This window comes from Artemia franciscana, chromosome 20 (genome assembly GCF_032884065.1).
Source record: "Artemia franciscana chromosome 20, ASM3288406v1, whole genome shotgun sequence".
Classification (NCBI taxonomy): domain Eukaryota; kingdom Metazoa; phylum Arthropoda; class Branchiopoda; order Anostraca; family Artemiidae; genus Artemia; species Artemia franciscana.
The window spans coordinates 25104823-25131493 of NC_088882.1; the positions used below are offsets into that span (position 1 = coordinate 25104823).

Here is a 26671-nt window from a genome sequence, read left to right on the forward strand (position 1 = left end):
ATCACAAATTTGTCTATCTATTCTCATCTTATAAACACACGGAAAATGCTTTAAGCAAGGGAGAAACAAATTAAATATTTGGAAATAAGATTTTAGTTTTATATTTAAAAAATATATATTTTAGATTATCGATACATAGCTGTGATTTAGGCTACACAATGTATTAGGTAACATATACTTGTGGTTAGGTTTTCTAGGCTATAGTAATTTAGGTAACCTATGGGTATATTTAAGAATCACTGGGTTTGCCGCCTATCTTCATTAGAAATTTCACTCGTTGTTATCATCTTATAATCAATCAGAAAGTACTTTAAGCAAGGGACAAAAAATTAAGTATTTGAAATTAGGTTTTAGTTTTATGTTTATAAAAAAGTTATTTTAGGCCATCTATGGTTATAGATGACTATGGCTAGGTTAGGCAATATATTAGTTAACATATATCTGTGGTTAAGTTATCTAGGCTATAGTAATTTTGGTAATCTATGGGTATATTTAACAACCACTGGCTTTACCGCCTTTCTTCATTAGAAATGTCTCTTATTGCTATCATCCTATAAACAAACAGATAGAAAAAATTATGCAAGGGGGAATAAATAGAAATTTTGAAATCAGATTTTAGTTTTATGTTTTAAAAAAAATAATTCTAGGCTGTCTATGGTAATAGATGGCTATGGTTATATTAGGCAATATATTAAGCAATAGATATCTATGAAAGTAATTTTGGGCCATTTACCCGTATTTATACGAATTTAAAGATATTATTGGGGGAGGAGGGATCCTCAGACAGCGTTTTTCAGTTTCTAATGTTGGTAAAATTATTGATTTTACTGTCTTTATTCAGTTCGAAGTGTTGTCCCTAACAGGCATACAATGTGTACTTTCATGTCTGATAATTAGTATAAATTAGCCCCTGGTTTGTGCTTAGTTTTTTTTTCTAATATTAGAAAAAGCATTTAATAGTATATATATATATATATATATATATATATATATATATATATATATATATATATATATATATATATATATATATATATATATATATAATATTATGCAAGACAAGGGTCGTTTGATAGGGATGCTCATTTTATTTAAACTCTCAAAGGAATTTCTGAATTTTTGATTAATAATTTAAAACACGAATTTCTCAGCGAAACATTGCAAAGGCAATGAACCAACTGTTTACAATTTCCTATGAATGTGTGTAAGAAAATGTAAAATTATAAGAAAGGGGGTGCTGTAGATAATGGAAGATTTAGCTTTAGCAAGTTTAATGGGAGAAAAGTTGTCTCCTCAAAAATTTGTATTTACATTTAGTTGCAGTTCTTTAGTAAGCAGAACATTCACGTGCGTATCAAGTGTGACACATGCATATCATCTTGTGCATGCATGTCTCATATATAGAGATGAGACAAAAGACGTCGAGAAGATTATATTAAAGTTCGATCAATTCCATAAAAGGGCAAAAAGACTTGAGACCATACTACAAACTATGTTGACTCCAATAACTTGGATTGGTATTTTTATCATCATCGGTAATGCCAGCTTAGACCAGTCTCAATGATTTGTGCTTGCGATTTGGTAGTCGAATCTTTGAAAAAATTATCGAAAAAGTGGTTGTAAAACTCAGAATTAGAAATAGCAAGTGTTTTTTACATTACTAAAATGAACCGCATGGTTTATCGAGGATTCAACATCATCTTTTCCAGATAGGCAGATACTTCTAGGTTAGCTTGATCTTTTATTACTACAATATTTAACAAGGACTAAGCATGTAAATAGGGGTCCCGAATCCTTCGATGTCTGATTACTTCCCATAATTTTTGATTAATCACATGTTTTATTCTGTTTCAAAATATTTTCACGCCTTCCCTCCTCTCCCGAATACATTTCTAACACATTTCTAACACATTTTTAACACATTTCTAATACATTTCTAATACATTTCTAACACATTTCTAACACATTTCTAATACATTTCTAAGTGTCCTCTGAGGATTGATTTCTCTTGTATAAAAAAGGCAACACAAAGCTATATAACCAATCTTACCGAATTGGAGATACTGACAGGATAAGATAAAAAGAGTTGCGCAGTCAAAAGTAGAGCGAACATTATATTTACATTTTTAAATTTAAAAATTCTTCAGACTTAGTAATAATCAAAAAAAATAGAACAGCAGCTATTACTGCCATGATGACAATACAGTGGCTGGAACACAGTAGTCCAGTCACAGCCACACAGTGGCTGGAAAACATTATCCAGTCTAATTCACTTTCTTGCCCAACAGATTCTGAAAGAGGTCAACGACATACTCCTAATTTAAAAGAAATACTGTGGAAATTAGCCTAATATGTTATCCAGGAGTGCTACTAAATTTATGCTTTGGTGCTTTCTCCATTTTAAAGAAAACTTTGCTTCTGTGATTCATTTGAATATGAAATTAAAGAAAGGTAAAAGATATTCTTGACAGCAATTATAACCGTTTAATAACTTAAAATTTACAGTGAGCAAATTTACTGTAACCTTACACATGATTATGATCGTGCGAAAAAGTAATAATAACTAAATAAAAGAAGTTACTAAAGTATTACCAGAGAAAAGATGCTTATGATATTTTCTAGTACCTGTAGAGGTCTAAAAACTAGCGTTTAGCAAAAGCACAAAACAGATCTAAAATTACGTCCTGTATATTTATTTGCTCCCCCCCCCACTATATTCCGATTTTTTTTTTTCATTGAAAAATAATTTTTAAGTAGTTGTTATCCCCCCCCCCTCTCTGATTTTGGAAACTACTTTTTTTGTACTTTCATTAAAGACAAGGCTAGGAAAATAGACAAATTGGAAAAAAGTTAAAATCTAGGCATAAAGTTTGTTATCTTGAGTGTGTCTAACTACGCCGCGCAAGTACTGATATTAAAGATTATTTATAATAAGATAAGCAAGTGCTTAGACCTAAATAATACAAAAAGAAACTGTTTTATAGAACAACTTTGGTAAAGTTGTCACAAAAAGATATTCTGCTCATTACAATGACTTTTCTATGAGAATTATTCAAGCATTAAGTTTTGTATTTATTTCATGTGGTTTTCAAAAAAAATTGTAATATTCTAAAACTGAATTTGTACCCCTGGAGGTGTTTTGATTATATGGTTGAGTTTCTTCTATCCCGATGCCTACTTTTTGGTAACAGTCTCTCGCAACAGTGACATCAGACGCTGGTTTCAGTAGCAGAGCTTCATTACCGAAATTGTTGTTTTATTTGTATAAAGAATAAATGGTTGTTTTATATGTATAATGAAGAAATGGTGAAACGCCATTGTTCATCAGCATTTATATTTTATTTCAGAGAAATTTCATTTTATCGCATTAGAAAAAGACTTATATTTTATTTAGTAGCAAAGTAACTTTGGCTCAATATTTCTGAGTTAGAAATGCTTGAACTTTGTTGAGAAACTAGTATTTTCTTTATGATGTGCTAATTTTCTATTTACAACCTACTCATTATTTCCAACCATTTTAAGATGGGATTTTTTTTAATGGAAATGAAGTTTTTAGTTTAATTTTTCATAATTTTCAGACAAAGACCACATACTTATCCTCAAGTTCAACGACCAGCCTATGATGTACCACCAGGATCGTATCAACCACCATTTCCGGTCCCACCAGCGAATTTGCCACCCCCTATGTATCCCCCTGGTCCAGTTTTTCCTCCTCATCCTCCCATGGCTCAGCCAGTTTGGCCATCAGGACCACCACATTACCCGAGAGGACGCTATGAACAAAGGCCTTATTATCAACCTGATGGGTAAGCCAAATTAAAAGATTCTTTAGTTTATAGATATTTTAGCAATTCCTTTCTTCTTTTCTTTTTTTCATCTGTACATTACGTGATATTTTTCTATTTTCTGCTGGCAACCTTCGATTTCTTTTAGGAAAATAATGACAGCCAATATTAATTTCCAAATCGATATATCTTAGTGTCTCATTCTTGACAGAAAATTTTTTCCCGACAATCAATTATTTCTAAAATAATTCGTTTACTTTGAAATTGTTTCTACACTCCTTACAGCATCGCTAGACATTAAAATGTCTTATGGGTTTCTGGCACTTTTACAGTGAATTTAGACACTTGACAAGAAGCAGAAAAATTAGAAGAGAAAGCTGGTATTTGTTGGGCTCATGAAACCAGATTTCCGCTGGCTGTGTGGTATTAATGGAGGTTTCTGTCCAAAGCACAGCTGCTTTTAGGTTAAATTGATTCTTAATTTATTCAAAAACAAGCTGTCATTACCTGAAGAATGCTCTATAATAGCCTTTCCCAGACTTTTTTTTCCCCAGCTTTTAATTTTTTTTTTTTTTTGCGACCCACCTTATCAAATGTTATATGAGTTATCAGTTATATGTTTACGCAAAAATTTCAAAATAGTTATATGAGGAACGTATTAGTAAACAAAGAGTCCTGTGGTGGTGCAGTGGATTTGACCTTAGCTTGGTAATACGGGACCCAGAAATCGAATCACGCTGCAGGAATGCACTGCAGGGCCGACGCAGGGACCTTAGTAGTCAAGAAGCGTTGTTAATTCTTAAACTAGTAAACAAAGTCCTGTGGTGGCGCAGTGGATTTGACCTTAGCTTGGTAATACGGGACCCAGAGATCGAATCACGCTGCAGGAATGCACTGCAGGGCCGACGCAGGGACCTTAGTAGTCAAGAAGCGTTGTTAATTCTTAAACTAGTAAACAAAGTCCTGTCGTGGCGCAGTGGATTTGACCTTAGCTTGGTAATACAGGACCCAGAGATCGAATCACGCTGCAGGAATGCACTGCAGGGCCGACGCAGGGACCTTAGTAGTCAAGAAGCGTCGTTAATTCTTAAATTAGTAAACAAAGTCCCGTGGTGGCGCAGTGGATTTGACCTTAGCTTGGTAATACGGGGCCCAGAGATCGAATCACGCTGCAGGAATGCACTACAGGGCCGACGCAGGGACCTTAGTAGTCAAGAAGCGTCGTTAATTCTTAAATAATAAATAATAATTAGTAAACAAAAGATTGACAGTTATCTTGCTTTAAAATTGTAATAAATGAAGTATATCTATTTTGATTGTTTTTTTTTTATGCCATATCAATGTCAGATGAGAAAATAATGTTCATATAAGGGACGTGTTAGTAAATAAAAAAATTACAGTTATCATCTTTTAAAATTGTAGCTTTTGATTGTTTTTTTTATGTCGTATCAATGTCAGACTAGGAAATAATTGTGTTAATTTTATTCTCAAACTGTATATAACATGGGTCAACATTCAAATTGTGCCCGTAATCCGGAGTTCCCACGGCGTCAATAAAGTTAATAAGGTTGTCCACAAAGTTAATAAACCGTTTTTTCCCATAACTTTGTTGACTTTGTTGCTGTTGGAAAAAAGTTGAACTTATTGAACTTTACAAGAAAGTCTGCAAAGTTCAACCAATAGCAAAAGATGTGTGAAAAATTTTCAAGTAAATAAGTATAGATAAAAATAAAGTATAGTATAAATAAAATAGTATACATATAAATAAAATCATTAATAAAAATAATAAATAAAACTATAAATTAAAGTATACTCTTTTAAATATTTTGCTTGGTGAAATAAACATAAAAATATTTTCATTTATTATTGAAAGGGAAAAATGCTTAAAAAATGGTTTTCTTAGCTCCATGTTTGACTATTTCTGACTTTCTAAGAAAAATTGCTGTAAAGTCAAAAAGGTGAAATCTTTGTGCGAGTGGGACAAACTTGATTCGATCTTTAATGAAAAACTTATTAACTTTATTGACGCCGTTGGAGCTCCACGTAAGTATATCGCAGCATGGCTGAGAACGCAGCTTGCTTGAACGTAAAACGCAACATGACACACTTAATTGACGACAGAATTCATTAAAAACTAAATTGCTTTTTTGCTTATGTTTGGATGCTCCTTTCGACAGTAGGTCTACAATTAAACATTTTGTCCTTTTCAATTTCAACAAAAAAGGGTCTTTAATCGACGTATAATATTTTGTACGATATTTCGTAAGATTTAAAATTTATGTCCTCAAGATGTTACTTCTAAAATCATTTTTAATTATTGTATCGATTTTTCTTTGGAAAATATTTAACTCAAGATTTAATTCAAGATGTTACTTCTAAAATCATTTTTTAATTATTGTATTGATTTTTCTTTGGAAAATATTTAACCCAGAGCCTTGCAAATTTAAATTCAATTCGCTGAGTATAGCGAATATATGACAAAATATACTAATTTTATTAACTACTTGAAATCATTGAATGTGTCCTTAAATCGAATTATTGTAGTCTTTTTGTATGATGTGTATATTTAGAAATAACACAACTTAATCTTTTAAGTTAAACAACCGTTCTTTTTGAAAGCCAACGTGAATTACGATACACAAGGAGGGTTTTTAAAGGTCCCCATTTTCTTACATATTTGAGTAAAAAGTCTGCTATTTGATGAACGAAATTTTGTGAAATTAAAATATTTGATAGATTCTTCTAAAGCTATGTTTGAAATTAAAGGCAAGTGTTCAACCACCTACGCTTGTCCATGTTACCTATACACATACACAGTGTTCCCATACGCAACTAATGGTCTAATTCTTAAATCTGTTTAAACAAACTTATATGACAGCCTGCTATTATGCGTGGTCCGTACTTAGACCAATATAGCATCTAATTAATACATTGACCAGTGACAACATAAATTGCCTGGCTAAAAAATTAAACTTAAGATCTTAACCTGAACACCTAGCGGTGGCGGAATGTGTTTTATTTTACAAATTTTTTGCGACTCGAAAAATTGTTCTGTGGAGTCGGCTTGCCACCCACCCTTTGGAAAATTATTATCTGTAACACAACCAACTCGGAAGGATGGACATAGCATTCTTTGCAAGTCATAATTGAAGCTAAAGCTTGTCTTAATAGAATTAGTGGGGGTCAGTGTTGCCTCCCTTTCTTCCTTAGTATTTCTAGTCTACTTTTTTTTTATGAACAATCGGGTGATAAGAAATATAACAGTTAAATATCCATATAATACTAACAAAATAAAGATAAACATTATCACTTACGTTCAAAAAAAGTCCCGACGCAAAATAACGTGTTTGGTATGACCCCAAAATATCAAATGTTAATCCGCTTCCTTGGAAAAAAATCTAGCCTTCTTGCTTTCGTTTTCCTTTGACAAAATCTACTGACTATTGCTGCGACTTAATTTTAGCGCTACAATATTTGTATTGGGGAAGCTGTATTCCTTTTGTATTTATAGGTATAGAGGTGGTGGAAGAGGCCGCTATGGACGAAGAGGAGGTTATAACAACAATGGGTATATGGAGGATAGACGTTATCAAGGGCAGTATCCTGGTCCAACCCTACCTCCGCCACCTGGGGATTACGTTGAGGAATCTTATACAAAAAGAAGGTTCCCACCTCCTCCCCCGCATGACTTTGATGAAAGAAGCCCTCCCAGGTCTCCTGTCAGAAGAAGTCCAAGAAGGGTGAGTTCATAGCTCCGTCATAATACTAACTCTCATAATTTTAATATTCGTTTAATTAGAAAAATTATGGGTCCTACCCGAGTGGTGAACGTTCTGAACTTGAAATTCTGAGGTCAGGGGTTCAAGTCCTAACGTCACTGGTTATTTGGTTTGGAATGGGGGTCGTTGGTGTGACCCTGTTAGCTAATTTAGAGTAGACCCAGCTCTAATTGGATGCCTGGAGAAATCTAGGGGAAAAAAGGGAAGTGTGGGATGATTTGCCCTCAACCACGCATTGCACTCCCGGCCGAAGATATCGAATCAGGAGATTGGTACATGCACAACGCAGACGTTTAAAGTTTTTTAATACAAATTTAATCCTCAATTACATAAATATTATAAACTTGTAAGGAAATGTTGACGCTTGGATAAGCAGGATTAGGGCATAGTACGACAACTGAAGACCTGCAACACCCATCTATTTTATCCTTACCCACTCATTGGTGTTAGGCTTGGACTAGTTTACAAAGCGTATGTGGTGGAATCCCTCTTTTTACAAGTAGTATTTTTTTTCTCGTAAAAGATTCAAGGTTTTGCTTTTTTAAAAATCGGTTTCATTTAATTCTGGACAAAATGCGAAATACATTGACATTTTTATATCAATGTAGGCCCAGTTGTCTTTATTGGAGCTGAATGAAGGTAAAATTTCGATAAATTAGGGAAAATAAAGCTTCAATTTTAAAAAATTGACACGTGTAGGTCTTTTTTCTCAGTAACACATTCTGCTTCAATTTCAACCCTTCGAGACCTATAGGATTTTCCCTTGGGCTCTAGTCCTTTGAGCAGCTTTGACCTGGCCCAACTGGTATGACGTGCTTCGTATTTTGTATTTTTTCATGTGAAATGAATTCATTTTTTATTTTCATGAATAGGTCAATGCTTCTTGCCCTTTAAATATTTGTTTTAATTTCTTCTTAGGGAGATATTTATAAATTGCCCTAATAGGATCAGATGGGAATAACATTTTGATAAAGAAGGAAACATAAAACTTCAGTTTGAAGCTTCTTCAGATCAATGGCAGGTTTTCCTACATTCTACCCCTCTGAACAGCTCTGATTCTGTTTTATTGGTATGAACTGTTTCGTAGTATTTCCTGTTCTTTGTGAAATAAATTCCATTTTGTCTTGTAATGGATGCATAAACACTTCTTACTCTTTAACTGTGTATTTTCATTTTTGTTTAGGGAGAGAGTTATAAATCTCGTTCCCCGAAACGGAGGACCCGTTCTCCAGCCACAAGCAAATATCGAGAATACTCTCCAGAGCGACGCCCATCTCGTGATGATCGATTACCAGAGCGGAAATACAGGGATATTACCCCTGTTAAAAAGAAACGGGATAGATCCTCAGAAAGAAGGAAGAATTCTGTTGAGAAGTATCGATCGGTTTCGTATGACAGATATTCCAGAGAAAGATCGGAGAGTGTAGAAAAGAAGAAAAAAATTAAAGAGAAAGCTAAAAAAGAAAAGGTAATTTCCATTTTGTTTGTCGTTTACTAGTCTCCATCTCTCTCTCTCTCTCTCTCTCTCTCTCTCTCTCTCTCTCTCTCTCTCTCTCTCTCTCTCTCTCTCTCTCTCTCTCTCTCTCTCTCTCTCTCTCTCTCTCTCTCTCTCTCTCTCTCTCTCTCTCCCTCTCTCTCTCTCTCTCTTTGTCTCTCCCATCTGCCTTTCTCTCAATTCTAGCATCTAACTCCATCAGCTATTTAACACTACAAGCAAAAGCACTTCAGGCACTCTAAAAAAAAAATATATATATAAATTGTTACAGAGTAGGCAAACAAAATTGCCTACTCTGTATAAAAGGCCAGACGGTATAAAAGTTACATAAAGTATATAAATAAAGGTTCAGTAGTTTATAAAGGTACCTAATATAAACTTAATATAAACATAATATGATATAAAGATAATATAATATAAATATGGTATAATATATTATTTAATAAAATATAATATATAATATAGAGTTTAATATAAACTTTCAACTATATCGTAAGAGCATGTTCCTCCTTGAATTATTATTGCAGCTCAATTTCCATATCATAAACTCGCCTACCTCAACAACCTGATAAAAAGGGATTCTTAATAAATGCTCTACAATCTGCGTGTCGTAATAGAGCATATAGTAATTATATCCCATTTTTGGAATGATTATTAGGCACACGAACACCAATCAGCATGCAAAAAGCTTTAAGTGGCTATAGTTTAAAATAGCAGATTTAGTATAATATCTATCTTCATTGTAGTCATATTTGTGATATTAAATGCGGTTGTAACATTATTTCAATGATATTTCTGTTCGGCTCCATGAGATTTCAATGAGATTTCTTTTTGGCTCCATGAGATTTCAATGATATTTCTTTTGTAGTCTAGCAAGTAAAAACTACGAGTAAAATCCCATCATCAAGCAAATGAATAAGTTTTGGCCTGTTCCAATATTTTGATTTGTTTACTTTTTCATGCGTATAATCCGTCAATTACTTATTCAGAGCTACGAGAAGCATATAATTAATACAAAGAAATAAGAAAGAAAGGTAAAAACTGACAACATGAAGGCTAGCTTGTAGAGGTTAGGAATAATGAGTAAAAATACAATCCAAGGTAGGAATGATCAAATAAGAATAAAAAAAAGTGAATCTAAGGTGTTCTATTTATCATGTGATTAAATTGACAGGAAGGGGAGAAGGATGGGGTGACATTGAAGGGAATAGAATTAAATAGAGGAATTTTGACGCTCTTGCAATTTTTGTAACACATTGAAAATGGCCGAAAAGTAAGGCTAAACTATGGGCATAGATTAAAATATTGGTAATGTGTAAATACAGAAAAGAATATGAAGTCTGCTATAAGGGAAAAATGTGATGAACTGAGAATAGTAGGCACTAACAAAGGTATACAAAGCAAACGATTGATAATATTTGATGTAAGCAACAAGGTTATTTGTTCTTCAGCGACAACTTTGTTATTGGCAGTGCTTTACAAAACACTACAAACTCTAACTAAAAACATTAAAAAATTCAAATATTTTTTTTTTTATTCCCCGGTGTACTAAAAACAAACCAATAATTTATTATAAAATTATTATAATTAAATACCATACCAATATATTATAAAATTAAATACCCGACCAATATATTATAAAATTAATTACCGGACCCGGTTTGTTACCCGGGAAAATAAAAGAATTTAAAGACTAGGGAGGAAAGTGTGGGACAGGTATGACATATCAGGCATTAGATCCAGTTCATCAAAAGCTTTTTAAACATTTTTAGCTGTTTTTTCGAAGTTTCATTCTTATTTGATTCGAAATTAAGTAGGCCAATCTCCGCTACCGTCTGCTGATCGTGGGGCCCATGACAATATACCAAATATTTCCAACCGCCTGATACAATCTTCATGGAGTGTATAATTCGACGGGCCATAGAGGATACCCTGTGAACCTAGAAAAAGCAAGATCACCCGATTTATATAAAGCCATATCAAAGAACCTTACTGCCGAGTCGAGTGTTTGAAGACCCCCTAATAAACCAAAAATCCACGTTATCGGCTAACGCTGATCTTAACTGGACGAAGTCTTGATGAATACCCAAGTGCTAATCTTCCTATGCTTTCATTTTTAGTCCTGAAAATCTTTCAATTTTTACTTTTCAGTACGCTTCAAGATAAAAATGCTCCTTTTTTTCATGTAATTAATCTCTGCCAATAAGTCTTACTTATGTTTTTGTCATGCATTGTGACTATCCAGGAACCTTTCAAGGTTGATATCAACAGTGGCGTCAATTAACGAAATTCAGTGGGGGGAGCGGGGGAGTATTTTTCCAAAATCTAGGGGGACTATTTTTTTCAATGAAAGCATGCAAAAAATGTATTTTTCCAAATTTAATTGAGACAACATGCCCCTGCCCTCCCCCCAAACTGATGCCACTGGATAATAGAAGGCTATGCCATCCTCTCCTTCAAAAGAATCAGTAAAAGTAATTTCAGTACAAAAACAGAATTCATCTAACTCTTATTTCCTCATGATTTGATTTTCTCCACTTCCCCTCCCCCTAAAAAATATATAGACATAACAAGTAGAAAGAAAATTTACTTAAAAGTAGAAAGTAGAAAGAAAATCATTAAGTATAAGTAGAAAAGTGACAATCTTTCAATTTGCAAAGGAAATCTTATAGATCAACAACTACAGAAAAAGTCAGAGGCGAAGCTTGCCACACTGCAGACTCGACATGCCATATTGAAAAAGGTGGTTTAGTAACAATTTCGGGTTGTGGTGTTGTTACATGCACAGTAAAATGAGTCTACCATAGGATTAATTATAATTGATGAATCATATATTAGTGATAATTATTACTAGCAAATTAGTTAGTTAATGGTTTGACTCTAAGTTGTGTTTTGTCATCAGATGTATGCTAAACATTGATCTTTAACCGAATGCACCAAGTTAATTACAAGCGCTTAAAAATATGGAATATTCCTGGCCCACTTCTTAGACCGTTTCTCAGCCGTAAAGGCTTGTAAAAAGATATAAATATAAATAAAGAATCAGTCGATTAAGGTCAATTGACTATAATTTGTTTATTATCACCATAAGTAGTTGAAGTTACAAATTTTTTGCTGAATTAAACCACGTAGATTGTGTAAAATTTTGAAATGTGTACAAGATCGGTATTTTGACTTTAATCCCAAAACACGAAGCTAACTGAAAACACTTAAAATTGCCAGCTCTTTTGAGAATAACTTCCGGGACCATCTCTCAACTAATGACGTATTTAGGGGCAAGGGTTCACCATTCCTGAAATCCTATTTTTTTTCTGGACACTTCCTTTTTTTCTAACTCTAGCTGTTGAACTGGCAAATGTTTTTTAAAGTTGTTTTGCTTATCTCAATAGTTTGTGATGATTCATTCTATCTTTAGATCCGAGAAACATTAAAAGAAGAAAGGAAGAAAGAGCTCAAAAAGAAAAGAAAGGAAAAAGATGAAAAGATAAAGAAGAAAAAACTAAGTACAAAGAAGAAAAAAGAAGTAACCACCTCTGAGAGTTCAGAAGAAGAAATTCTAGAAAAAGAGAACGAAGAGCCAAAGAAGAAAAAGAAGGTGGTATGTAGACTAAAAACTACGTGTTTTTCTGTGATCAAACCAAAAGTTGTTCCTCGTGACAGGTTAGACCAAGGAATCTCTGACACGCATTCTAAACATGAGGCGTGTATGTTTTGTTTGGACACAACAAATGTAAACCTACTAAGTATTTCAGAAGTCCATCTTACTATGTCAACTTTTCTTCTTTTGAGGTGTTAGCGTGAAAGCTTGTTATTAACTCTTTAATTTATACACTCTTGACACTATCCCCTAAAACATAGGGTGTCGATTTGGCGGGAGGGTTTTTCCAGAAGGGGGCAACTTCTTCCTAGATTTTCCTTCCTCCCCCTTGATTTTAAGAAATACCTTCTTTTGGTATTCCCATTGAAAAATTATATTTTTTTATTGAAAATAAAGAAAAAATAATATAATTGTTTATTCCCCTAGATTTTGGAAAAGACATTCCACTTTCCCCACCCACCTTTGTTTTTGTGAATTGACACCCCCTGTCTAAAAAACTTACCGATTCCCAAAAATACCAAACATTTCGTGTTCTTTGGCCATCTAAAAATTTTTTTACAAGACATTTTGAATGAGGCCACTCTAAGTTTTCATAGAACACAGTATGCTCAAGGAAGTACTGAGTAATTCTGGGTCTGTTGCAAATACAGAAAGAACATGTCACCATAGCATTGCACTATGGGGGACAAATGACCAAAAATGACAAATGGGATTCTAAACATTTCTTAGGTTGAATGATCATGCTGAATAAGTTTGGTTCTCACCATTTGCTTATATTCCTTCTTTCGGCCAAGTTCGTTCCTAGTAATTTATTCAGGTTTATTTACCAGCGTACCCCGGTGGTTCCATAGTGGATTGTTCCTCTCCTTGCCAGTACGGGGTCTGAGATTCGATTCCTGCTGCAGCAAGATTAAGCGACAGGCTTGCCACATATTCTAGTAAAAAAGATCTAGCAACTAGCAACACCTACGCGACGACTGAACCATGGCTCTGGAAGATCTTTATTTTTTTTTTATTTACCAGCAATAATGGATAAATTGTGTGTCGTTTCTAGTAATTTTTTTTGGTCTATTTGACCTTCCTCATTATGACCTGGATAAAAATATCTTAAAAACCGTTTTAACTTCAATATCAGGTTTATCATAACCTCAATTAGAAGATAGCCATTTTTTCGTCTTTGTCTAAATTTGGATGTCTTATAATAATCCACCTACTATGCTAATTACAGCTATTACACAGATAGGGTAAAATAAATGGCAAATTTGAATTGGTTCAAATTTGCACCAGACACATATATCCAATGAAGATTGGCGATTTTAATCAGCAGAAATAAAAGCCAAATAATAAATCCTGTTCAGAAATGTCGAGGTTGGAAAAGCTGGTGGATTTGATTCATCCCTTCAATTATTTGAGGCTCCAAAAAAGAATGATCGATACTGAAATGCCATAATGAGCCAAATTAAAAAAAAAAATGTTTCATGCGACAAAAGTGACTTAAAGCATAAAGGAAGAAGATAAAAATATGATTTTTGGTGCTCTGAGATTAAAAAGTTTCAATGGGAGGATTTGAAAGCACTTTACCCAGAATGCATATAGAGATTCGTATAATTTGTTATTTAGCTCATTCTAGTTTTCTTCCGATACCAAACAAATAAGGATAAAGAACTTCTATTCATAAAATATGAAGCATGAATTGGGTTGCTTTGGGTACCCGACTGACTGATCGTATCTCAAAGTGTACGCACAAGGAGCTGTGCAAAAAATGTGGTTCAATCCCCCTTTTTTGGGCTATTATGAGAGAAAGGTTGAAATGGCTAGGACACGTTCTATGGATGAAAGATGACAGATGGCCAAAGATCGTCCTTTTCAGCCAACCATTTAGGATCAAACAAAAAGCAGGTTGTCCTCCAACGGGGGATGTCGTAAGGAAATATTTAATGGAAATGGGAAGTTCTTGGAAGAGTGTAAAGAGTTAGATGAATTAGAACGGACGATGGTTGTGCTTAGCTTTGTCGGTCTCAGGTGGCTCAGTGACTCAGTGTCGTGTCCTGGCTCAGGGGGAGTGACCATGATTTTTAGTATTAAATTATTTATTTTTTAAAAGTAAATTTTGTTTCATACGCATTGTGTTGCATGGAGTAAACATCCCCAAATTTGACACCGTGAGATACCTTACTCGCGAAATCCCTTTATGTCAAGAATAATAAACGCCAATCGACACAGGAAAATGCCATACCTTGAACCTATTAAAGCGCATTAAATAATTTCATCTATCTGGAACTTATTGCTCAAACCAAATGCCTGTTACTAAAATTATCAAATGTTTCATCTATTTATGTTTCCATTTGACTGACTTGTATTTAGGTCGTCAATGCTTAGCTTAAGAATTGTAAAAAAAAAACATACTAAATTGAATGTGATTATTGTAAGCAATTACTTCGCTGTATTTTTCTTTATTTATATTAGTATAAAGTTGGCATTGCTTTTTTTTTCATTTGTATTTACATGACTCATTTACCTTAAACACCGTTTGTTCTTATGCACTTAAATACTTTTTAAATGATTTATATTCTCTTTGTTGCGTCATCTCTTGTTTGTTTTATTTGATTCTTGTCATTCTGTTGTTGCGTGGTCTCTTTTCTTTTATTCAGTTTTGTCGTCTTTTTATTGCCAGTGGCAGTGTTGACAGTGACTGTCTTTCTGTTGACAGTGACGATGAGCTGTGATTTTTTTTTTTCATCAGCTGTTATTTTGTTGATATTATCTATTTTATAATATGAAACGTTTGTACGTTTATATCTATAAAGAAAATTATTGCTACACCAGTGCAAGTCTTAATAAAGTTAATTTAACTTAGGTATGCTTTGTATTCACTATTTCAATGAGTTTATTGATTGTAAAACCCTTAGGCAGAGAAGAGAAAAGGAGTGTATTCTAAAATAATCTGGAAAAAAATAACATGTCATTTAATCTTAAAATAGGATGGTTGGTTGTCACTCGTTTCTGTCCCAGGTGACGTTGTGCTAAGTTTATAGGAGCATTAGTATAAATTTAAGTAGATTAATCGAAGTATTATTTGATGGACTCTATGTTTTAATAGTTCAAATTTCGAATAATGTTTTCCACGCTTTCCCAATTTCGGCGCTTGAGGGGGAAACTGAAGTATTTTCACTATTTATTTGCAGATGTTCAACCACTGAAAGAAACAGCGTAGTGGTCTTTTGTATAAACCGAGTTTTGGTATTGAATATAGGGGCTTTAATTCATTGATCAATGTACTTTTTTTGTCTGCCAGTTTTCATGAAGCCAGGCCGCTAAAGACTCACGACCAGATTTTCCACTATTCAACCACTATTTGCCCTTGTTCGTCATTTGCCAATTTTTTCCTATCATCGTTTGTAAATTTGTTGCTGACTAATTTCTCCCTGTTTCAATACACCATCCAAATAGTCCAAGTACGAAGAATCCCTTCTTTATTCTTAAACAGACAAATCGCTACTTACTAAAATGGATCACACCAAATTTCATTATAGTCCAAATTCAGTTATCTTGACACTCGATGACGAAATAACACTTAGAAGGCTTCACTTGGAAAAGGATTTACTACACGTTTCATTATATGGACGATTCAAGACATCCCCCCTTCCACAAGAGGATGTCTGAGACATTCTTAAACAAAGTTAGTTCTTCCTCACTCTAACCACGTTGCCAGAAAAGACATCTCTTTTCACGACAAGAATAGCTGTTCATGAACCGCCTGATCCAAGAGTATATGCCTTGTCAGTAAAATTACCTTATCAGTATCTGCGAGATTGAAGAATGGTCTCTATGTTTGGATTTGTCTTCACTATCGGGAAGCAGATGAACTTTCTGCATTACTCGTTCACGGAAGCTTTCAGGCGCTAGAAACCGGCAATGGACGGACTCATCTCGAGGAATGGCTTAACTGTATAACAAACCGCTTCGGAACTAGTATTCATTGCCAGTTCCATCGGCTTGACCAGTAAGGAAACGGAACAATTCAGGATCGCTTTGTTGACTCCGGTGGAACGATGAAAGAAGTTTTTCGCAGTCACAGGTGAAATCGCCGGTACGCCTAAATGAGACTGGCAAATTATTTATACTCATATGTGACAAAAAAAATTGTTATTTCAAGCAACCGACAAGGTATCTTTTTCTAAATGTCCAATTTCATTTACTATCTTTTAAGTAATTAATCTGTTAAATAATTCAATTCCAATAGAAATTCATTTCAAGTGTTAAAAATAACACCTTAAATAGAATGACCGATATTCCACATCCATAACTTTTTAACACGACTTAACTTTTAAACTTGTCTCAATATTCTACTTATGACGCCAGTTTGTTGCTGACTAATTTCTCCCTATGCCAATAAACTATCCAGAAAGTCCAAATAGGAAAATTTTTTTCTTTGTTCTTAAACAGACAAATCGTAACTAACTAATATGAATCACACCAAAGTTAATTATGGTCCAAATTCACTTATCTCGACACTCGATGAAGCAATAGCACATAGACAAAAGACTTCACCTGGAAAAGAATTAGCTACATGTATCATTATGTCGATCAATGAAACAATCATTCGCCTATTTGCCAATATTCAACCAGATTTGCCACTATTTATCGGTATTTTTCACCTAAAAAGTCTTCATGAGTTTGTTTCTGTTGAACCTATTCACAAAGGAATCAACAGACAGAATTTTGGGGATAATATCTCTTGAAACTTCAAATGAAGGTACATTGTCTTACAAAGCTTCTTTTCAAGTACTCAGTGAAGCTCTCCTCTTGCAGGCTATCTTACCATATCGTATTTTTTGTGTTTTTGCCGTTTTGGCTTGGAAAACGGTAGTATAAGTAGATATAGTTCATTGGAGGGAGGGTGGTGGATCCCAGAATGGAGAATCACATACGGATTTCCCTCAAAGGAGGATTCAACCTCATTGAGACATTTGCCCAAAGAGATGTCTTTTAAATTTTTAATTAAACAGAACATATAAATAAAATAAAAGATCAAAGGAAAAAAACACCGGCAGAAACAAAAACAAACAAAATCAGGATAAAATAACTATCCTTAGTTTGCTTCTTTTTTTTCGTGCAATTTGAAGTGAGGAACAGTTGATACATTGGAAATTACTAACATTTTGGTTTTTCTAGTTTTCACCCGTTTTTTTCTCTTTTTACCTTTTGTTTCATTTATATGTTCTGTTTAGTTTAGTTGGGTTTTTTTGTTGCTTTTTTTTTTCGCTGAAGAAGGCTTCTAGACGTAAAGTTAAAATATTTGGGCCTTTTTTTTTACTATTAAAAGTTTGTTTTGTGTTATCAGTAGAAAGCGATCTATTATAGTAACTCAAAGCCAGAAGTTCAACTCACTCTTGAGGCAGGTTATCAAGGCTGTCCAGTGTTGAGTGTTTCAGGTAGAATCCAGAGTTTTATTGGAAATGTACTTGTAGAATTTCCCATCCCAAGGAGGAGACTTATCTTCCTATACGAGCCAATATGGGCAGGGCTGCTATTTGGTTTTGGAGCAGAGATGACATTTATTCGAAGTTAAACTAGCAATGGAAAAGTAATGTTAAAGGACTGACTAGTTTGGCTTTACAGTGCATAAGAACAATATCTAGTATGTTGTATGAACTGGTGATTATGTCACGTCAATTGCAGACTTTGATAGCAATTGTCCTTGTGTTTTTCTTTGTATTTCCTTACAATTGCCAGGATTGCCAGGAGAATCTCATGAACGCCATGTGTATACCATTATACATGGGGAAAAAGTCTCGTGAGGTACCTAAAAGTACTGAATATTTTTAAAATAACAATAGCTAGAATACACTTGTCAACACAAGAGTGAAAAAATACTCAAAAGCAGGCCCAGCGAGTGCTTTGGATTTTAGATTTACTCCTTTATCAATTCCGAATATCCTGTTTCGTGTTGCTTTAACTAACAAATAGATATGCTCTTCGTCGTTGCAATTTAAATAATCAAGGTCATTGATTTGGATTTCAGACAGCATTATGATGATTGCACGAAAATAAGGTTTGATTCGGCTCTAGTTTATTCAATTTATATCTGAGTCAAAATCAGAATTGCTAAATAGTAAAAAGTTGCAAATAACAAATAAATAGTAATAAATGCTTTTTGTTGCGTCTCATTTCTACTTTTACTTCATTAGAACTACTTAAGAGACATTCTATAGTCAACTCTCGAACCTCGATAAATCGAAATCCTCGATATCTCGAATTAATTTCCATTTCCTTGGAAAAACCTGTCTAAGTGGAAGAAAAAATAATTTTGTGGTTGCCTCTGTAAGTCGAAGTGACCAGAAAATTACCTCTATAATTTGAAATTCAGTAGATAATTCATCAATTTTTGTTTTACCTCCATAAGTCAAGGTTTACCTCTGTAGCTCAAGGTTTTTTTCAACGAACCTCGGTTAGTCAAAACCCCGGTATACAGGTTTATCTACACTTTGATATGTATTAGTTTTGTTTAATGTATTTTGTATCAGATTCTGTTAATGTTCAGTTGTCTATTTCCAAAAAAACTAAATTTGATATTGACATTTGAAATTCAAGTCTTGACATCAAACAGTTCGTGGTAACGAACTGTAGTAAGGAGCGACCCGGCTCAATAGTAACCAAAACTCTAAAAAATTGAATTTTGATATCAATAGCTACATCAAAAGAATCGCATTTTAATGCTGATTTTAAATATATAAGTTGCATCAAGTTTAGTCTTACCCATCAAAAGTTACGAGCCTGAGAAAATTTGCCTTATTTAAGAAAATAGGGGGAAACACCCGAAAATCACACCATCAGATCCAGCGTATCAGAGAACCCTGCTGTAGAAGTTTCAAGCTCCTATCTACAAAAATGTGGAATTTTGTATTTTTTGCCAGAAGACAAATCACGGGTGCGTGTTTATTTTTTTTTTTTTTTTTTTTTTTTTTTTTTTTTTTTTTTTCCAGGGGTCATCGTATCGACCAAGTGGTCCTAGAATGTCGCAAGAGAGCTCATTCTAACGGAAATGAAAAGTTCTAGTGCCCTTTTTAAGTGACCAAAAAAATTGGAGGGCATCTAGGCCCCTCCCACGCTCATTTTTTTCCCAAAGTCAACGGATCAAAATTTTGAGGTAGCCATTTTGTTCAGCATAGTCGAAAACCATAAGAACTATGTATTTGGGGATGATTTACTCCCCCACAATCCCTGGGGGAGGGGCTGCAAGTTACAAACTTTGACCAGTGTTTACATATAGTAATGGTTATTGGGAAGTGTACAGACGTTTTCAGGGGGATTGTATTTTGTTTGGGGGGTGGGTTTGAGGGGAGGGGGCTATGTTGGAGGATCTTTCCTTGGAGGAATCTGTCATGGGGGAAGGAAAATTCAAGGAAAAGGGCGCATGATTTTCTAGCATTACTATAAGAAAACAATGAAAAATAAACATGAAAACGTTTTTTCAAATGAAAGGAAGGAGTAGCATTGAAACTTAAAACGAACAGAGATTATTACGCATATGAGGGGTTCTAAAAATACTTTAGCATAAAGAGCGAGGTATTTAGGAGGAGATAAATACCTCGCTCTTTATGCTAAAGTATGTTTAGTAATTTCAACTATTTATTCTACGGCCTTTCTGATTCAGCGGTCATTCTTAAAGAATTGGGACAAAACTTAAGATTTAGTGTAAAGAGCGAGGTATTAACGAGGATACAAACCCCTTTGTATGCATAATAAAATATAAGATTATGAAAGTTTGTTACGTAAGTTGCTAATTTATAAGTTACGTATATTTTTTACTAATAAAAACGTTCGTTAAAATTAAAAGTTCTAGTTGCCTTTTTAAGCAACCGAAAAATTGGAGGGCAACTAGGCCTCCTTCTCCACCCCTTATTTCTCAAAATCGTCTGATCAAAACTAAGAGAAAGCCATTTAGCCAAAAAAAGAATTAATATACAAATTTCATTTTAATAATTTATGTGCGGAGAGCCAAAACCGAACATGCATTAATTCAAAAACGTTCAGAAAATAAATAAAAAAAAACTAATTTTTTTAGCTGAAAGTAAGGAGCGACATTAAAACTTAAAACGAACAGAAATTACTCCGTATATAAAATGGGTTGTCCCCTCCGCAATCCCTCGCTCTTTACGCTAAAGTTTGACTCTTTGCCACAATTCTACTTTTTAAAACAATTAAAAGTTTTAGCGTAAAGAGCGAGGGATTGCGGAGGGGACAACCCATTTTATATACGGAGTAATTTCTGTTCGTTTTAAGTTTTAATGTCGCTCCTTACTTTCAGCTAAAAAAATTAGTTTTTTTTTATTTAATTTGAAAATAAAGTCGGGATATGTCAAGTTTGTAATACAATAATAAAGTTAATCTTAACTCCGTAGTGGCTGTAGTGAGTAAATTTAGATATTTTCTACCTCTGTAATTCGAATTTTCATTTGGCTTACCTTTGAAACTTGTTACCTTTATAATTAGAATTTTATGTAGAATGACCTCTATAACTCGAAGAAAAATCGTAGTCCCATGAATTTTTAATTAGCGAGAGTCGGCAGTATTTTTTTTTTAAATGTCAAAATTTAAGTAAATGAATCAAGTTTTATTGATCAGATCCAAAAGGTATAGGAAAGCTGACTGGTAAGCTATCAGATGGCATGGTAAGTTCATATACACTTGTAAAACGGTCTATGTATCAAAAGGTACTGAGGTCACCACCACGACAATAGATTAAAGTGTAACATTTAAAGGTATTACTGAGGATTAGCATTTGTTCATCTCTTTACTGACGACTTACCAGCTAAGGCCAGGGCCTTCTCTTTCTTTGGTGGTAGATAAAGCTCCTCAATATATTGAGGAATTTATTAAATTTGTTGGCTGGAGATTGGGGACATTTGGGTTAAAATTAATCCTATACTGTCTTATGAGGGTTTTGGTTCCTTTCTAAACTCAAAACTTATCGCTTGTATTTAAGCAAGATCATGAAGTAGATTTGCATGTCTGCTGATGTCTTTATTTAACAATATCAATATACAATAAATGCAACCAAATTTTAATCCAATATTTAACTCAAGAAAAATGAAACTAAGGAGATCGATTTTCAAGCCCAAGCTATAGGTACAAACTATAAAACCTAACTGAAATCGTTTAGATTTTGATTCTAGGATAGGTATCAAGGTTTCAAATTTCAAGGTCTAAGGTTTCAAGTTTAGCTTAAAACTTTACGAAGTTGTTTTTTGGTCTCTAACGAAAACTTCAACGAAGCTGGGTCTCTAATCAATAGCTTTTCTTAAGCTTGACTCCTGGTATTTTCTCTTTCCCTTGGTCAAAAAGGAAAAAGAACATGAAGTTTGAACGCTGCACGCTTAGTAATGATCCTAAAAAAGTACTTTGTAAGAGAAAAATATATAAGAAAGATTAAAACTTCATTCCCTTCAGGCCACCCATTGTGAATTCTACCGAGAAATGTCAATTGGTTGTGGAGGTAATGTCCTCCCCCCCCCCTGTAAATCTTGAAAAATATCCTTTTTCATATTTTTTCCTTAAAAATACCTTTTTAGTATGTTCATTAAAGAAAAATAGGCGTCCTATATTTTGGAAAATACATCCTCCTCCTCCCTAGTCTACATTGTTCGACAATCGACTGTTCTGATTCCGTCAAAGGAATTTTCTCAAATTTGACGTTTTTCTGTAATTAGTGAACAAAAATTGAATTTTTCTACTACTTCTGAATGTATGATTCCTTTCTAACTTCGGAGTCACTTTAAGTATGTACAGGCAAACGCCCCTTTTTAACAAGCCTTCGCTACTTATTATTTTGTGTCTAATTCTTTTCAAGGTTTTTTTTTTTTTTAAACTCACTCATTGTTTTTTTTTTTTCATTTATCGCTCTTTGTTGGAATGTTTCTATTGTAGAAAAGGAAAAAAAGAAGCTAAGTGCTTTGTTTATTTTAGGTTAAAGCTGAAGTAAGTCCAGAGAGCGATAAAGACCGGGGCTTCGTTCATACACCTCCAAGTGGCCGCGTTGAAAATGAGCTTACAGAAGAAGATGCCACTCAAAAAGCTACTAAGCCTTTACCTAAAGAAGAAAAAGTATCACCTTTAGTAGCACCTAAAGAGGATATAGCTCCTAAAGAGGAAAATATTAATTTTCCCGAGGAGAGTGTCAAAGAAGAAGTAAAAGAGAAATATAAACCTTCCATCAAGAAATCGCCAACTGATCAGCTTGAGCTATCGCTAACGCCATCTCCTGTGCCAGAAATGGAAGCAACTGACTATCAGCAAGAAGAGGAAGGTGAAGTATCGGATCAAACGCCTGAGATTCAAAAGTCAAAATGGGAAATTGACTTAAATGAAGAAGAAGACGATTTGGTGACGTCTAGAGGTGAAGTGGTATCTTCAGTTTCTGATGCAGTGAAAAGAGCTGCTGAAATAAACTTTTTTAACCGAATTGAAAAGAAACCCATTCGCTTCGCGAGTAATATTGGCTTGAAGCTAACGGAATCTACTCAGTTTGCTCATAAAACGATAATTCAAAGTGGTCCAGAGCCACTACAAGTTAAAGTAAATTATGGTGGTGAAAGGGTAGTTGAATCAGTGGAAGAAACGCGCCGATCTATTCGTGACCGACTCGGCGATAAAGTCGAACCGACAACTGACATATTACTGCCATCTATAAAATCTCGTGAAATATCTCGTGACAGATCATCATCAGTGTCTGTAACAAAGAGCAAGAAGGAAAAACAAAAGAAAAGAGAAAAGTCTAAGGAGCAGATCACTAAAGATAAAAAGAAGCTAAAAAAGAAAAGCAAAGAAGATAGTGATGTTGAAGTTAAACATAAGAAAAAGAGTAGCGAAGAGAAGAAACATAAAAAGAAACACTATTCAAGTGATGAAGAAACAGAGAAAAGGCACAAAAAAAGAGATGGCAGTAGCGAAAGGAAAGAGAGAAAGCATAAGAAAAAAGTTGTGTCTAGTGAAGATGAGAGTGAAAGTGAGGAAGAGGTCAAGTCTAAGAAAAAGAAAAGGCGTGAAAGTAGTTCTTCTCCAGAAGCTGAGGAAAAAAGGAAGCGAAAAAGTAAAAAGAATTTCAAAGATAGCAAGAAAATCAAAGAAAGAAAAGATAAGAAAAAATCGAAACGATAGTTGTTGTTTAATTTTTTATGTATATAAGCTGTGATCTGACATTTAATTTAGTAAAACATTGTTCATAAATTTATTTCAGCTTCCTTTTTAATTTCCTTTTCGTATAATGTTGTATTTTCGTGTAGGATAAATATGAGATATCAACCACAATGTGCTATGGCAGCATATATGGCTTTTAGAGAAAGAATTAGAGAGGAACGAGAAGATCTGCCTCTCTCATTCTTTGTCTCCAAAGAAAATTGATAACATAATAAGTGAAAATCCTCCACTTGGTTTTGAATTTACGGAACAAGTTTAGATTCTGGCTTAGATTTAACTATATTTAATAAATAAACACATCACTACGAGAATTCCTTCGTAGAATCTATAAATTATAGTAGTGAATTTTGGACCTTCTCTACCGGATCATGGAATTGGTATTGAAATCAGATTGAGGGACTATATGACATTCTTCTATAACTACTCGTTTTTTCTCGGATTCAGAAAAATTGAGATGGGTAGGCAAGTTCTGCGGATGAAAGATGACTGATTGGGATAAGAGGATGTCGTAAAGAAAGATTTAATGTAAATCAGAACTTCTTGGGAGGGTATAGAGAGACGGGCTTTGAGTAGATTGGGATGGAGGAGGAAAGTCCGTAGCTGAATTGGGTTTCAGCGGCTTGGGGCCGCGGTAAGTTTTTAGTACTAGTAGTAAAATCTTGGACTTTTGGTCCAAATTTTACCGAATCTCAAAAAGGGTGCTGCTCTCCCTCCGTTTTGAGGCTCTTGTCCGAAACATCATCCTCCACCTCCTTTTGCATGCATTGCAGGTTCCATTACTCAGTTTCACATCCTAGGTAAGGCCTTCAAACTGGTTTAGATTTAAATGCTATAATATATTGCAAGGGGTTGGTGTTTTTCTTCCTTTTCCTCAAACGAAATGTGTCCTTAAATTAGTCTTTTTCTTCTTCATACCAAGATCAAAAGATGCTCGACTGTTGTGACACACACTGAGTTGAAAGGTATGGCATTGCGATTACTGAGTTTCATTGAGTACAACGACTTGTATCATGAAAAGACAGACGCAGTGGGAGGGGGAGGGTAAAAGAAAACGCTACCATTTTTTGAACAGAAAAAGATTCAAAGGTCTGAAAGAAAATCTTGAACCTTGAGACTTTTGAATTTTGTTGCCTGTGTGACATTTTCCTGGAATTTGCGTGTGTAATAATGGAGTACGTGTCCTCGGAATCCTAAAAGGCTATAACAGACTCGCCTATTTATTCAGATTTGAAGGATACGTCACTTAGGGTGCTTTGAGCAGATTTGAAACTCCTTGTTAATAGGGCAAAATTTACAAGGGTCCACAGCGCACCATTTTCCCTAAAAATCAGCTATTCGGTGCAAAAAACCAGCATGGTGTCATCATTCTGGTTAAATTGCAATTCGTAGCATTATACAGACTTAGATAACCTTATCTAATGTCTCTGTTTCATGGACATGAACGTCTTCAATTTCCCCACGTACTTTGCCGCAAATTTACCTTTGTGTGTTTTTCTAGTCGTTATCAGTAAAAGAACATGTGATCAAATTTTGGATTACGCAGCAACTACAGGGTAAGAGTTGTGAACTGCCGCAATTTTGTTACATTTTTTCGATTATTGTCGTATTGTAGTACATACGACACAGAAAACCACCCTCTTCCATAAAAAGCCAGAAAGTGCCACACAAAAGTGCTAGGGCTTCTTTGTTATAGCCCTAAGTACTAGTGCTATATGTTAGCTGGGTTAGTCTTAACTGTTAGGTGACTGTGAACTTTGAGCTTTGTGCGTTAATCCAGATTGCGAAGATTGGTTTTTCTTTTTACTAGGCTAACCTACAGATAAAGGGGTGACACTTCTGGTAAGTTTTTAGTTCTCAACATAAATTAGCTGGAATGAGAAGAAAATATCACTTTTAGCTGTTTTTTGCTCTTTTTATTTTAATAATTATTTTTGAGCCCTTAAAGGGTCTATGAGGGTTCAAAATAGTGCATGGAAACCAAAAGTCTAAAAACATGTTTCTAAAAAAAAACTGTCTAAGGAGAAAAAATTGCAATTTCGGTAGATTTGCAGTTTCAAAGATAATTTAGCAAAGCTGAGAATGAATAAATTATTTGATACATTTTATATGAAAGAATTCGGAATTTTGAAATCAAAAAATAAACTACATAGAAGAATCGGCATGTTATATTGATTACAAATATATAAATTTAATTAAGCTTTGTGCTACCTATCAATTACTACGAGCCTGAGAAAAATTGCCTGATTTTTCAAAATGGGGAAAAAGTCAGGAAAATGAGAAAGTTTCAAAAAAGCTAATGAAGCGTCATGAAAACCACGCCACCAGACTCAGCATATCCAAGAACCCTACTGTAGAGGCGTCAAGCCCTTTTCTGCAAAGATATAGAGTTTAGTATTTTTTTCCAAGAAGAAATATCACGCATGTGTGTTTAAATTATTTCTCACCATGTGTGAAGGTGTTGAACCAACAGTCCTATAACATCGGGATGGGGATCATTTGAACGAAATTTAAAAGTTCTAGTGCCCTTTATAAGTGACCATAAACATTAAAGGGCAGCTAACCCCACATGCCCCTTTTTTGCTCAAAATCGTCCGATCAAAAATTCGAGTTAGCCATTTGGTTCAGCATAGTTAAAAGATCATAAGACTGTGCCTTTGATGATAACATGACCCCCAATGCTCCTGGGGGGAGGTCCTTAAATTATAAAGGCTGCTCATTGCTTACGCATAGTATTTGTTATTGGGAAGTTTGTATATATTTCTCGGGTGGAGAAGGATGGGGAACTTTCTGCTGAAGGAATTTTCTATGGAGAAGG

The 26671-nt window shown here is 34.3% G+C and overlaps 1 protein-coding gene across 1 annotated transcript in view; it reads left to right on the top strand.

Moving 5' to 3' along the window:
* The window catches only part of LOC136039953 (E3 ubiquitin-protein ligase RBBP6-like), an 89020-nt gene extending 65130 nt beyond the window's left edge, over positions 1 to 23890 (top strand). The window contains exons 12-16 of the mRNA XM_065723964.1: positions 3579 to 3806; positions 7297 to 7525; positions 8748 to 9032; positions 12475 to 12657; positions 22627 to 23890. Of these exons, the coding sequence (XP_065580036.1) occupies positions 3579 to 3806; positions 7297 to 7525; positions 8748 to 9032; positions 12475 to 12657; positions 22627 to 23817 (2116 nt within the window). The 3' untranslated portion in view covers positions 23818 to 23890. The remainder of the gene's footprint in view (positions 1 to 3578; positions 3807 to 7296; positions 7526 to 8747; positions 9033 to 12474; positions 12658 to 22626) is intronic.
* The last annotated feature ends 2781 nt before the right edge of the window (positions 23891 to 26671 follow it).